The sequence below is a fragment of the Pecten maximus genome, chromosome 2 (genome assembly GCF_902652985.1).
Source record: "Pecten maximus chromosome 2, xPecMax1.1, whole genome shotgun sequence".
NCBI classification, from domain to species: domain Eukaryota; kingdom Metazoa; phylum Mollusca; class Bivalvia; order Pectinida; family Pectinidae; genus Pecten; species Pecten maximus.
In genome coordinates, this window is record NC_047016.1 from 32,372,950 (window position 1) to 32,389,571 (window position 16,622).

A 16,622-nucleotide genomic window follows, 5' to 3' on the forward strand; every position below is an offset into this window, starting at 1 on the left:
GACCGTTGCTTCCTATCGGTCTACTTCTTTTTGTTTTGAATTGGTCGTAAAGATTATCAGTACGGCTAACACATACCTTACAAGTCTTACAAGTCTTTCATACTCTTCAGAACTAGTTCAAGGATATTAAATTTCGGCAACATTGTCTTTTCAGCATTCTGCTGTAAGCAGATTTTTATTATTATGTTTTTTTATCTAATCATTTATTTATTTACTGTATTTGTGTGTAAAAGAAATATTAACTTTTCTCTGGACATTTATTTTCGCGTTAAACTATTAAATGACAGAGGATATATCGAAATTGAATCCACTGCGAATAAATGGATTATCATTAGATATCAAGAAGTGTTTTGACTTTGTCGATTCGAAATGGATTTACATAATAAGAAATTAAAGACATTTCAGGTTCTTCATAGACCATAATCAGGAGTGTTTACCTGGATTTTAAGTATATTACTTGAAACAAATATCGAGAGAGGTTGACCAAGACAACGTGAACATCTTATTTTCGACATCATGATCTCATTGGTAAATACAATTCCTTTGGTTTAAGAAGTAATGCGTGTTCGATGTTCGGTTTGCATGGGGGGTTAATGCTGTCCTTGCTCTAAAAACCTATTTAGAATCGTAAATTGTAATTCTAATGGATTCGGTTGTCCAGTAGAGGGCACTATTTCGAATATTCCACTAGTTCCTGTTTACCTATATCGTCACGTGACCAGCACGAGGGACTACATTAACACTTATCGGTTTTGGTTCAGTGTCTTGAGTACCGAAAAAAGGCATAAATTAAAAGGATCGTAAAGATTTGAATTGATTATTTTAAGATGATTTCTGTGGAATTACTGCATCATTTAGAACGTTTTTGGTTATCCGTACAAGTTAATAAGTTTCAGTGCTATTTCAAAAACATCGTCCTCATGTTAAAATGACGGCAATTCTAGCTTTTATCACGAGAGCACATATAGAGTGAGAATTGAATTCTGATGCAGAGGGAAAAAACTGTTTTTCGTAAAACTTCATTAAAGTAAGGTATTGTATAAGATCATTTAAAATTAATACCATCATCCAATCAATTGAAACATAGCAAAACTAATGCAAAGGTTGCGAAACATATATCAGAGCCTTCGTGTCATCTGGTAAAGACACAGCTGGAACCAATATGACGTCATTGGTGTAACAACACGAGCTATAGCGAGTGTTTTTTGCAACTTTAAAAAATAACTTACGAGTGTGAAATAAATTCCATATCCAACAATTTCGAGTCGTGTGACCTGTTTCTACCACAATAATATCGGCTTGAATCAAAGGGAAACGTGGCCAAGTATAAATAAAGTGTACCGGTGACGTCCGGGACCTGGTGATGTGACGTCATTAGATTATTGATGACGTCAATAACAATTGCAGCTTGGGTCAAAGTTCACCGTGTTAGCCAATCAAAATGCGTACAGAGTTTATACCACGTGTGGTATAAACAGATTGTTAATCAACAGCTGTAATGATTAACTGATGGTCTGAGAGTTGAATAACACAGAGTATTGTGGTAGAAATAGAGGTTACACAACGAGTGGTTGTTGGATATGGAATTTATTTCACACTCGTAAGTTATTTTTTAAAAGTTACAAAAGACACGAGCTTTAGCGAGTGTTTTTTGCAACTTTTAAAAAATAACTTACGAGTGTGAAATAAATTCCATATCCAACAATTTCGAGTCGTGTGACCTGTTTCTACCACAATAATATCGGCTTGAATCAAAGGGAAACGTGGCCAAGTATTATTTCGCGTATGCAAATAAAGTGTACCGGTGACGTCCGGAACCCGGTGATGTGACGTCATTAGATTATTGATGACGTCAATAACAATTGCAGCTTGGGTCAAAGTTCACCGTGTTAGCCAATCGAAATGCGTACAGAGTTTATACCACGTGTGGTATAAACAGATTGTTAATCAACGGCTGTAATGATTAACTGATGGTCTGAGAGTTGAATAACACGGGGTATTGTGGTAGAAACTATATTTCATGGTCTCCGTGTAAAGCTTTGCCTTATGCTTTGATCTGATCCACCAGTAATTCAGTCGAAAATATACAGACAAACATATACTGTCATAAAAGTAAATGCTTTATTAGAGAAAAAATATACACAAAATGCAATCAGGAAACACACAGGGGTCTTTGGTAACAGCCAATGAATCTTGCGCACAAAAATAAGCAAATCTGAAACAAACAACGCATTGAGAGTACCTTTGTATATACAGCTGTACGCATGATATAGAGAACAAGACAAGTCGTTTTATTGTCAACAATGTTAAACTTCGATATTCCGAACTCTGATAACTGCTTATCTCGAAGTACAGATAGCAAAAATTATCAATAAAAAATACATGTACTCCGTTACCGCGAATAATCATGATATCTCGAAAATATTGATTTTTTTGTCCATGTCTTGCACAGTATAACAGCATACGTACCCGTTATGATCCAAGATAGGTTGATGTTCTAACCAATGTTATTATTACTCAACAGCAGAAGCAGAAGGAGGCCTCCTCCGACTGTAAATTAACACATTGCAATTAATATATACATAGCTACATAATCTATAAAATATTCATGAAAATTTTCAATTTCAGTATAGAAGTAAAAAGAAAACTATACTGATAATATATACATTTTAAACGTTATCTTTAATTTGATACATTTCCAACAAAGAGTAAAAATATGATAGATTGGAAAAAGAATAAGCTATGTTAAATACTTTAAGCTATAACCGCCCTTTGAAAATTTGAGCTCCTCATTTACCTTTCAGAATTGTTGTAAATTTTACCAAAAATGAATAATTAATTACATCCCTAATAAACTCCTGTCATACCATTCAATTCTGTTGGTGACAAACATTACATACGTATATCGGTGTCGCACCTATAATAATATCCTCAAAATAAAAGATTTTGGACAACTAGATATACTGATACAGTCTCCGAAATTCAAATGCCCTTCAAAGTGACTTACATAAAAGTAGAGTGTTGTCCTGGTTATTTTCTGCTGTGGCAGCTCCTGCGACGAGACCGGGAGAGGGTCCAACGTATTGAGGATAAGGAATGTACATGGCTGTTTGTTGCATGCCATATCCTTTCCCTCCGTAGCCTTTTCCATATCCATGCCCATATCCCCCTCCGTAGCCTTTTCCATATCCTCCGTAACCCTGACCATATCCGCCTATGTAGCCGTTTCCGTATCCGGCGTATCCGCCGTATCCCCCAGACATTCCACCACCGTACATGTCATACCCTCCCCCATAACCATAGCCATCTCCGAGACAACAACCGAGGGCCAGAAGAAGTGTCAAGGTCGAAAGGGTAATCGTAAGAGGATTCATGTTGATCCTGAAAAATTCAGATCGGAATTGATTCAAGAATGATGTGGTAATTTGTCAATCAGTAAAAAACGGCAATTCAGACAAGACAATTTATCGAATGCTTTAAGGAAACTTCAATAGTGATAATACCATACTATTACTAAACTACTTACAATACTTCTGTAAATATCACACAAAAAATACAAACAAATAAACAAAAAAACATTAAACAAAAACTGGACGGAAAATGAAAGCTTCTTAAAATAAATAGTTCATTTTAAGGAGTTGTAGAACAATGAAACCCGGGAATTTCTATCGATGTTCCCTTTCTTATGAATATCTTATCAATTGTTTATACTCCATTTATCATACCAAACTAACAAAACCAGAAACCGTATGAGAGTGAAACTGTAAAATCTCTAATAAAACTTGCTTACCTGTTCATGTGAGTCGATGATGTGAGGATGAATTGACGAAACGCGAGCTGGTATTTATATACCCGATCTGCGGTGAATTATGAATGCACCCCGGAAACCTATATTGGTAATTGTAACATCGTATAATAAGAAGCAATGACCAATCGATCAAAGTAGGCAGCATTGTGTAATTCGTATGATGTAAATGCATATACACAGGGGGCACCTTATATCTATCTGAATCTAATCACTTAAATCAGTATAACGCGTTTCTGAAATGACGAACTTACAAGGGTTTCAAATTATCATTTATATAAGCATTGATATTTTAGTTTCTTAGGGGTTTGAAAAAAATTTGTTTACAAACTTTTTTTTCATACTCCTTTGAAACTAAAAAATATTGACATCAAAGCTTAGAATTAATTTCCGAAAATATATTTCAAATTTCAAACACGTTTTATGTACAATTTCACTTATTAAATAAGGGTTCTTTTGAACAAATCAACATGCAACGTCAACGGTCATATTGTATCGTCATTTTTTCGCGCCATTTACTTTTTTCCATGTGGTATGAAAAGAAACCCCTTAACTATTCAGAAAGCTGCATTCTGCATACAAACAATGGAAACGTCTGTAGTTATGTGATGAGTTCATTGTATTGATACCATGATTGTTATGGACATGATTTTACTGATACAATAGTAATGAAATAATGGTTGCAATTACATCGACAACAGGGTAATGATATAATAGATTTAATTACACTGAAACCAGGGTGGTGACATAATGACTGTTTATTAAAATGATATCAGGGAAGCTGTATTATTGGTGTAATCCTAGTGAAATTAGGGTATTTATATGATGCTGATGTCATTCTTAATATCTTATGAATGTTGCTATCTATACAGCAATTTGCCGAAATTTGTGTTTTTATTTTAATCTTAATAATACTGTTTTGTTTGATACGCAGAAGGATTTGGTTAGTTAAGTAGCTAATATAATAACCATGTGATGACAAGTAAGTTAAGTAATGAGTAATATTTTAGTGATATGTTGGATCTTGTACCTATTAATGCATTTTGTTAACAAACGATAACTGACTAGTCCGCTGATAACAGAGAGAGTACAAAAGAATACAAAAAATCTGAATAGTTCCGTATCGAAATTCATTTTAATAGAAATACACAGACGAAAGCGTTCGCCATAACCCATTGCAATTTGTTCGCCATAACTTGTTGTGATTTGTTCGCCATAACCCATTGTGATTAGTTCGCCATAACCCATTGTGATTAGTTCGCCATAACCCATTGTGATTTGTTCGCCATAACCCATTGTGATTAGTTCGCCATAACCCATTGTGATTAGTTCGCCATAACCCATAGTGATTAGTTCGCCATAACCCATTGTGATTATTTCGCCATAATCTGTTGTGATTTGTTCACCATAATCCTTTGCGATAAGTTCGCCATAACCCTTTGTGATAAGTTCGCCATAATCCTTTGCGATAAGTTCGCCATAAACCATTGTGATTAGTTCGGCATAATCCTTTGTGATTAGTTCGCCATAACCCATTGTGATTAGTTCGCCATGGCATTAAAGTAAGTTTTCCCGTGGGTTTGTTTCTAACCGATATTCGGTCTAAAATTAATCTTATGTCCATATTGTTTTATGTTTGTAAAATACGATATTTTCATGTGTATTACAATTTGTATTTTTCAAACAAGTAAAGTTTATCTAACGTTTATCGATTTGTTAGCAATACAACACTTTAACTAACTTCAATTGATTTTAATCTGAATAATGATGCTAGGTTTTATGAGCTTAAGGTTTTGACAGACAGGTCTGGTCACTAATTACCCTGAAGGTGATAGCTGGAGAAGATTACCTTTATTGATATTAAGGGCTAGAGTCAGCGATGCATATCCGCCATAGGGTATATACAGAGTGTCTTCGTGAGGTCATATCTCTGTCAATACCGATATGCTGCTTACATAATTACATGTAGTATGACAAATTGTGTGTAATTGGTATTCTAGGTTCATTTCTGGATTTGTTCTGGATTTTTGTGCTGACTTTAAGTGATTTTTCAAAATATTTTCTTAACCATAGTAATGCAAGATGATGAAAACATTTCTAACTGACTGGCGACGAGGCGATGATAGCGACATTGCTCCGTTAGTGTTTTTCTCCATTCCAGTAAGCGTTCGAACTCCGATATGAAATAAGGCATTCAGTCTATTTCTTGCAAAACCACATTATACACTGTCATAAATATCCAAGGCCTCGTTATCGTGGTTAAAGTATTATATTTCCTGTAAAATGATGTATCTGTACCATGGTTCTTATTATAAAAGCTTTGCATTAACTTCATATGACCTTGACAATGGATGCTCTTAGTGAAGCAGAAGGTGATTACCTCTCAGAAACACCTGATCCTATTCTCTCTGGTTTTAAAATGAAAACGATCCCTTATTTTGACCCCATTCAACGAGTTTGACTTTGGTTTACGTGTTAAATGATTTTTTTATAAACCGCTCACATATATGTTAGAGTAATCTATTTTAAGAATAAAATATGAAAAATACAAAATCATAGATAACGCTTACTTATCTGGATTTCTTTTTCATTCATATATTCTTCGTTTATTTGTTCATACCTTTTTTACCTCTGGTAATATCGATTGATCATCAATAGATCAATTGACGCAGTGCCAACTTTAATACAATAAGATACGTGGACCAACTTCTGTATTAAAACTGCCGTCTGTACATTATTTCGAATCATAATTACATTTCAGATTACACGGTAGTAATCCCTTGTTGTTTCTCGTATCTTTTTGTCTATAAGTAACAGGTTATGTCTGTAATATACTTGTGATATATCAGTTTAATGTATTCTTGACGACCATGCCATATACTTGTGATATTTCAGTTTACTGGATTCCTAAAGACCATGCCATATACGTGTGATATTTCAGTTTAATGTATTCCTGAAGACCATGCCATATACTTGTGATATTTCAGTTTACTGTATTCCTGCTACCATATCATATACTTGTGATATATCAGTTTACTGTATTCCTAAATACCATGCCATATACTTGTGATATATCAGTTTACTGGATTCCTAAAGATCATGCCATATACTTGTGATATTTCAGTTTACTGTATTCCTGACGACCATGCAATATACTGGTGATATTTCAGTTTACTGTTTTCCTGACGACCATACCATATACTTGTGATATTTCAGTTTACTGTATTCCTGACGACCATATCATATACTTGTGATATTTCAGTTTACTGTATTCCTGAAGACCATGCAATATACTTGTGATGTTTCAGTTTACTGTATTCCTGAAGACGATGCAATATACTTGTGATATTTCAGTTTACTGTATACCTGACTACCATGCCATATACTTGTGATATTTCAGATTACTGTATCCCTGAAGACCGTACCATATACTTGTAATATTTCAGTTTACTGTATTCCTGAAGACCATGCCATATACTTGTGATATTTCAGTTTACTGTATTCCTGAAGACCGTACCATATACTTGTGATATTTCAGTTTACTGTAGTCCTGACGACCATACCATAAACTTGTGATATTTCAGTTTACTGTATTCCTGACGACCATACCATATACTTGTGATATTTCAGTTTACTGTATTCCTGAAGACCATGCCATATACTTGTGATATTTCAGTTTACTGTATTCCTGACGACCATACCATATACTTGTGATATTTCAGTTTACTGTATTCCTGAAGACCATGCAATATACTTGTGATATTTCAGTTTACTGTAGTCCTGACGACCATGCCATATACTTGTGATATTTCAGTTTACTGTATTCCTGACCATCATACCATATACTTGTGATATTTCAGTTTACTGTATTCCTGACCATCATACCATACGCTTGTGATATTTCAGTTTAATGTATTCCTGACCATCATACCATATACTTGTGATATTTCAGTTTACTGTATTCCTGAAGACCATACCATATACTTGTGATATTTCAGATTACTGTATTCCTGAAGACCATAGCATATACTTGTGATGTTTCAGTTTACTGTATTCCTGACGACCATACCATATACTTGTGATATTTCAGTTTACTGTATTCCTGACGACCATACCATATACTTGTGATATTTCAGTTTACTGTATTCCTGAAGACCGTACCATATACTTGTGATATTTCAGTTTACTGTATTCCTGACGACCATACCATATACTTGTGATATTTCAGTTTACTGTATTCCTGACGACCATACCATATACTTGTGATATTTCAGTTTACTGTATTCCTGACGACCATACCATATACTTGTGATATTTCAGTTTACTGTATTCCTGAAGACCATGCCATATACTTGTGATATTTCAGTTTACTGTATTCCTGACGACCATACCATATACTTGTGATATTTCAGTTTACTGTATTCCTGACGACCATGCCATACACTTGTGATATTTCAGTTTAATGTATTCCTGACCATCATACCATATACTTGTGATATTTCAGTTTACTGTATTCCTGACGACCATGCCATACACTTGTGATATTTCAGTTTAATGTATTCCTGACCATCATACCATATACTTGTGATATTTCAGTTTACTGTATTCCTGAAGACCGTACCATATACTTGTGATATTTCAGTTTACTGTATTCCTGAAGACCGTACCATATACTTGTGATATTTCAGTTTACTGTAGTCCTGACGACCATACCATATACTTGTGATATTTCAGTTTACTGTATTCCTGACGACCATACCATATACTTGTGATATTTCAGTTTACTGTATTCCTGAAGACCATGCCATATACTTGTGATATTTCAGTTTACTGTATTCCTGAAGACCGTACCATATACTTGTGATATTTCAGTTTACTGTAGTCCTGACGACCATGCCATATACTTGTGATATTTCAGATTACTGTATTCCTGACCATCATACCATATACTTGTGATATTTCAGTTTACTGTATTCCTGACGACCATACCATACTACTTGTGATATTTCAGTTTAATGTATTCCTGACCATCATACCATATACTTGTGATATTTCAGTTTACTGTATTCCTGAAGACCATACCATATACTTGTGATATTTCAGTTTACTGTATTCCTGAAGACCATAGCATATACTTGTGATATTTCAGTTTACTGTATTCCTGACGACCATACCATATACTTGTGATATTTCAGTTTACTGTATTCCTGACGACCATACCATATACTTGTGATATTTCAGTTTACTGTATTCCTGACGACCATGCCATATACTTGTGATATTTCAGTTTACTGTATTCCTGACGACCATACCATATACTTGTGATATTTCAGTTTACTGTATTCCTGACGACCATGCCATATACTTGTGATATTTCAGTTTACTGTATTCCTGAAGACCATAGCATATACTTGTGATATTTCAGTTTACTGTATTCCTGACGACCATACCATATACTTGTGATATTTCAGTTACTGTATTCCTGACGACCATACCATATACTTGTGATATTTCAGTTTACTGTATTCCTGAAGACCATGCCATATACTTGTGATATTTCAGTTTACTGTATTCCTGAAGACCATAGCATATACTTGTGATATTTCAGTTTACTGTATTCCTGACGACCATACCATATACTTGTGATATTTCAGTTTACTGTATTCCTGACGACCATACCATATACTTGTGATATTTCAGTTTACTGTATTCCTGAAGACCATACCATATACTTGTGATATTTCAGTTTACTGTATTCCTGAAGACCGTACCATATACTTGTGATATTTCAGTTTACTGTATTCCTGACGACCATACCATATACTTGTGATATTTCAGTTTACTGTATTCCTGACGACCATACCATATACTTGTGATATTTCAGTTTACTGTATTCCTGAAGACCATGCCATATACTTGTGATATTTCAGTTTACTGTATTCCTGACGACCATACCATATACTTGTGATATTTCAGTTTACTGTATTCCTGACGACCATGCCATATACTTGTGATATTTCAGTTTACTGTATTCCTGACCATCATACCATATACTTGTGATATTTCAGTTTACTGTATTCCTGACGACCATACCATATACTTGTGATATTTCAGTTTACTGTATTCCTGAAGACCGTACCATATACTTGTGATATTTCAGTTTACTGTATTCCTGACGACCATACCATATACTTGTGATATTTCAGTTTACTGTATTCCTGAAGACCATACCATATACTTGTGATATTTCAGTTTACTGTAGTCCTGACGACCATACCATATACTTGTGATATTTCAGTTTACTGTATTCCTGACGACCATACCATATACTTGTGATATTTCAGTTTACTGTATTCCTGAAGACCATGCCATATACTTGTGATATTTCAGTTTACTGTATTCCTGAAGACCGTACCATATACTTGTGATATTTCAGTTTACTGTATTCCTGACGACCATACCATATACTTGTGATATTTCAGTTTACTGTATTCCTGACGACCATACCATATACTTGTGATATTTCAGTTTACTGTATTCCTGACGACCATACCATATACTTGTGATATTTCAGTTTACTGTATTCCTGACGACCATACCATATACTTGTGATATTTCAGTTTACTGTATTCCTGACGACCATGTCATACACTTGTGATATTTCAGTTTAATGTATTCCTGACCATCATACCATATACTTGTGATATTTCAGTTTACTGTATTCCTGACGACCATGCCATACACTTGTGATATTTCAGTTTAATGTATTCCTGACCATCATACCATATACTTGTGATATTTCAGTTTACTGTATTCCTGAAGACCGTACCATATACTTGTGATATTTCAGTTTACTGTATTCCTGACCACCATATCATATACTTGTGATATTTCAGTTTACTGTATTCTTGAAGACCATATCATATACTTGTGATATATCAGTTTACTGTATTCCTGAAGACCGTACCATAAACTTGTGATATTTCAGTTTACTGTATTCCTGACGACCATGCCATACACTTGTGATATTTCAGTTTAATGTATTCCTGACCATCATATCATATACTTGTGGTATTTCAGATTACTGTATTCCTGGAGACCATGCCATATACTTGTGATATTTCAGTTTAATTTATCCCTGACGACCATATCATCTAGTTGTGATATTTCAGTTTAATATATTCCTGACCACCATACCATATATTTGTGATATTTCAGTTTACTGTATTACTGAAGACCATGCCATATACCTCTCCGATGGTAGAGACAAATGCGTTGCGTTCCCCTCTAGAACACATTATTCCGAATTAGAATTATCATTCAGATTACACGGTATTAATCCCTTGTTGTTTCACGCATCTTATTATTTATAAATGACAGGTTCTGTTTGCCATATACTTGTGCTATTTCAGTTTACAGTATTCCTGACGACCGTGCCATATACTTGTGTTATTTCAGATTACTGTATTCCTGAAGACCGTACCATATACTTGTGATATTTCAGTTTACTGTAGTCCTGACGACCATACCATATACTTGTGGTATTTCAGTTTACTGTATTCCTGACGACCATGCCATATACTTGTGATATTTCAGTTTACTGTAGTCCTGACCACCATACCATATACTTGTGATATTTCAGTTTACTGTAGTCCTGACGACCATGCCATATACTTGTGGTATTTCAGTTTACTGTATTCCTGACGACCATGCCATATACTTGTGATATTTCAGTTTACTGTATTCCTGACGACCATGCAATATACTTGTGATATTTCAGTTTACTGTATTCCTGAAGACCATATCATATACTTGTGATATTTCAGTTCACAGTATTCCTGACGACCATATCATATACTTGTGATATTTCAGTTTACTGTATTCCTGACTACCATGCCATATACTTGTGATATTTCAGTTTACTGTATTCCTGAAGACCATATCATATACTTGTGATATTTCAGTTTACTGTATTCCTGACGACCATATCATATACTTGTGATATTTCAGTTTACTGTATTCCTGACCACCATACCATATACTTGTGATATTTCAGTTTACTGTATTCCTGACTACCATGCCATATACTTGTGATATTTCAGTTTACTGTAGTCCTGACGACCATGCCATATACTTGTGATATTTCAATTTACTGGATTCCTAAAGACCATGCCATATACTCGTGATATTTCAGTTTACTGTATTCCTGAAGACCATGCCATATACTTGTGATATTTCAGTTTACTGTATTCCTGCTACCATATCATATACTTGTGATATTTCAGTTTACTGTATTCCTAAATACCATCCCATATACTTGCGATATGTCAGTTTACTGGATTCCTAAAGACCATGCCATATACTTGTGATATTTCAGTTTACTGTATTCCTGAAGACCGTGACATATATTAGTGATATTTCAGTTTACTGTATTCCTGACTACCATACCATATACTTGTGATATTTTAGTTCACTGTTTTCCTGACGACCATATCATATACTTGTGATATTTCAGTTTACTGTATTCCTGAAGACCATACCATATACTTGTGATATTTCAGTTTACAGTATTCTTGACGACCGTGCCATATACTTGTGATATTTCAGTTTACTGTATTCCTGACTACCATGCCATATACTTGTGATATTTCAGTTTACTGTATTCCTGACGACCATACCATATATTTGTGATATTTCAGTTTACTGTATTCCTGACGACCATACCATCTACTTGTGACATTTCAGTTTACTGTAGTCCTGACCACCATACCATATACTTGTGATATTTCAGTTTACTGTATTCCTGACGACCATACCATATATTTGTGATATTTCAGTTTACTGTATTCCTGACGACCATACCATACTGTAATGATGTTATAACACTTGTGAACAGATGACATGTTTCTCTCATTCATATTTAGACATAGATTTTCAACATTTGATTTTTCTAATTAGTTTTTTTTATCAAAATCAAAATCGTGTATATGTACCTGTAACTGAATGGAATGTTATAGCTGTTTATTAATTAACACTTACGACAAATGTTACAAACCTTTCAATTTTACTGAAACATAGATAACCTTATATTCGTGCAAATAATTCATCTTGCACTTTGTATTTTAAAACGAACTTTTGTTTTTGTAATCTTATCTATTTAAACGTTTTGTCTTTTTATGGTACAATGTTTAATATCTTAGTAGCAGGAGAAATATTACTAGTCATGCAGTTCTCTAATGTCATTTAGACAAAATAATTTTACTTATGACTAACTCCACACAATTATATCGTTATTTCGGCTTTAGACCACCATTTCACTTAAGTTTTTACATGTTTATATGCAATTACACATTACATTTCATTTCAATGCTATCTTACAAATGGTCTACATCAGTTATAAAATGTCAATGTGTATAGACATATCTTTTATTCAAGTAGATATCAACGACTTCCATGAATGCAATACAATATTTCATAAACGCGTATTTTCAACTGGCCCCGATTAACCATAGTTACATAACCTTTATTATATACCTTTACTTTAATTGGATTTCTGAATGGTTAGATGCCTAGTGTGTCATTCTAATTTGATACAATTCAATTTCTTTCTCCTTTGTTTTAGATTTTTTTAATAACTGACGACTCCTTGAAGGACAAAACCGCTGCATGGTACAGTTCATTTTAGCTATACTGTTCTAACTTAATTTGTTAAGGTGCTGATATAGTGAGTGTCTTTTGTACAATCCTTTGATAACTAACTGTTTCTATTCACATTGTGTCCTTGACCTATTGTCCTCCTTATGGCACGGGCTATTGCAAAACATTTTAGCTAATAAACATACTATGTTTCTTGCTTTAACTCTATCAATATAAATATAAAAATAATATAAGTATAACTCAAAATATTTGTTACAGCTCTGTCGCTTACTATGAATTTTTCAAATATGTCACTTTATTGTAAATGTGTATAATGTCTGATAATACGACAACATGGAATTATCTGTAAATTATACTCAGAACACCAGCTAAATGTTCATAGAAGGATTGTGTATATGTCGTCACTGTTAATATCATAGTGAAACAGGTCACTGACTACGGAATGACCATCTTCGTAAACAATGACATAACATTTTCTAATCGAGGAAGTTCAGGAGAGGACAACTTAAGTTCACTTGAAGTCCCAGAGTATATATATACGTTCACAATCATATAGACTTCACATTCAGTCCGCCGAGGTGGAAAGAGGTAAGTATTTATCCAGACATGCAATGCTATGTATATGGCGGGACATTATTGTTATGTTCAGCCTATAGTCTTGTTTCACAACAAAATCAATGTAAATATATTTTGTTAAAAATGTTGAAAATTCTGAAATATGTGGAAAATTCTGAAATTTGTTGTGAATTATCGATCTTTTGCACCTCCAATCTAGACTTTGACATTTCTTGCGACCTATTTCGAGTTTTGGTCGCCTCTTAACATTTTATCCCGTTAGCACCAATGACAAATCCTAGAATGACGAAACAGCTGTATGATGCAGTTGGATTAATTCTTACTCTTATTTATCTAACTCTCAATTTCATTTGAAAAGAGCTTATATCTGGTATGTCTTTTATACAATCTTTTCAACAGAGGCATCATGAAATTTGCTAGCATAGCGCTGCCGATCTTGACTCTTCTGGTGTCGCTGAGTTGCTGTCTTTGTGACGGTTATGGGGTTGGCCATAATGGATATATGGTAGGTGGATATGGAGGTGGATACAATATGTACGGTGGTGGAATGGGAATGTATGGCTATGACAGCTATGGAAAAGGCTACGGAGGCGGCTATGGATATGGAGGATATGGAAAAGGCTACGGAGGGGGATATAGTCATGGATATGGAAAAGGTTACGGAGGCGGATATGGACATGGATACGGAAAAGGATACGGAGGGAAAGGATATGGTATGCAACAAACAGCCTTGTACGTCCCCTACCCTTATTACGCTAGACCCCCTCCAGGTGCCGTCGCAGGAGCGTATAACGCTGGAAACGATGACTATTTGTACCTCCTCCGTAAGTATTCTTAAAAAAGATGTGAAGCTTATTAACTACTAAGCGATGTGCCTTAACCATTCCTGGTCAAAATTGTAGGCTAGGTTTCATTTTAACAGTATGAATAGAGCTGGGTATTGATCCGTCGTATTCAAGCATGATGAATGGACCAAAATTCGTATACATCGTATAAATGTCATACGTCCAGTATAACATAGTTTAGTGTGTGTTTAACAGTAGAAATATAATTTATGTTAAAACTTTAAACAATAATTAATGAAAATATATAGTAATACAGTTTCAGAGACTATGACAGTTTTTAATGAAGAATGTTTTTAAATGCTAAATTTGATTTAACTTACCCGTTTTTTTGTTGTTGTTTTTTTGCAATGTAATGCCTTTATCCTATATGTTTGTAGTGGGAGCACTTGTCCTCCTTCCCTTGTTGTTCAACACAAGCGGATAGATGTAAATAATGGGCAATGGATATACATAGTAAGTATCAATGCTTCTTCTTACTAAGTTTAACCTTATCTAACAAATCGAAATAGGTTAAATGTAACATGTATGATGATTAGCCATTTTTGCTGACTAAACTGATAATTCTCAAAGTGAAATAGTTTGAATTAAGCTGTGTCATTTTTTTATTTCATAGAATATATACAGTATATATAGTATACTTAGAAACGTCTGTCCTAAAGCCAATGACCCTGGCTGTTAATAGGACGTTAAACAAAAACAAACCAAATCCTAAAACGGTTAACGGTTGTGATAGATTCTATACTATCTCGACTCATTCTGTACAATTGACAGATATGTTAAGATAAAATATACTGTTGACGTTTTAATGTTGGCACATAAGCAATTTTTTACAGATTATGTGTAATTAGCGCACCAATATTATTTCCTTTACAAATAGTTATATAATGTGTAATTACCGCACCAATATTGTTTCCCCTACAAATAGTCATAGAACGTGTAAATAGCGCACTAGTATTGTTTCCTTTACAAATAATATTATAATTTGTAATTAGTGAAATCATAATTTATCTATGTTTCCAGGCCGAACAGTCCTTAAATAAATTATCGTCAAAATATGCATATTCATCGTTAATGAACCCCCTTTTAATATATTGTGTTTGTTGTTTCAGATACTACCTCTGTACGCGAGAAATTCAGGCTGCTACCAAAGACCCCTGTAGTGATCATGTATATAATTTGTCATTAAAGCATACCTACATCAAACTTTAGTCTCTGTGTTGTAATAATATACAACAATATATCGATTAAACGGCTGACAACTTGACTCGTTCTTGTGAACATACCAAATAATAATAGACCGGCCTGCGAATGAGCTTTGTTCATTCGTAGTTTTACTATCCAGTTGGACTAGTTAGAAAGCAATACGACATTTTCGTCTTCGTGGAGTTAACTACAGTATTAAACATGATTGTAACTCACGAGGAAACTTAAAAATATCAGTGAACGGATGCACGAAGGCAAAACTAACGCCGAACCAATTACTTTTTATCGCAATTGATTATCTTTTTGAGACACAGTTAATCATCTGTTTGTGTCACAGTTAATTGTGTCACAGTTCCTCAGCTGATTATATCTTGTATCACAGTTAACTATCCTTTTGTGTCACTGTTAATCATCGCTATGTGTTTAACTATCCTTTTGTGTCATAGTTAATCACCTTTTTGTGTCACAGTTAACTATCCTTTTGTGTCACAGTTAATCACCTTTTTGTGTCACAGTTAATCATCGTTTTGTGTCAC

General features: G+C 34.2%; 2 protein-coding genes across 2 annotated transcripts; one reads left to right on the forward strand and one right to left on the reverse strand.

Annotated features, from left to right (window-relative positions):
- Positions 1-2,099: 2,099 nt before the first annotated feature.
- LOC117321813 (holotricin-3-like) lies at positions 2,100-3,912 on the reverse strand. The gene is made up of 4 exons (XM_033876391.1): positions 3,791-3,912; positions 3,008-3,381; positions 2,470-2,550; positions 2,100-2,215 (listed from the first exon to the last, which is right to left on the reverse strand). The coding sequence occupies exons 1-3, from the start codon at positions 3,796-3,798 to the stop codon at positions 2,498-2,500; spliced, it is 435 nt and encodes a 144-aa protein (XP_033732282.1). The 5' UTR covers positions 3,799-3,912; the 3' UTR covers positions 2,100-2,215; positions 2,470-2,497.
- A 9,979-nt stretch (positions 3,913-13,891) lies between these two features.
- Positions 13,892-16,091, forward strand: LOC117321814 (keratin-associated protein 21-1-like). Its single transcript, XM_033876392.1, has 4 exons — positions 13,892-14,050; positions 14,438-14,862; positions 15,261-15,336; positions 15,993-16,091. Exons 2-3 carry the CDS (start codon positions 14,445-14,447, stop codon positions 15,305-15,307), a joined length of 465 nt encoding a protein of 154 aa, XP_033732283.1. The 5' UTR covers positions 13,892-14,050; positions 14,438-14,444; the 3' UTR covers positions 15,308-15,336; positions 15,993-16,091.
- Positions 16,092-16,622: the final 531 nt, after the last annotated feature.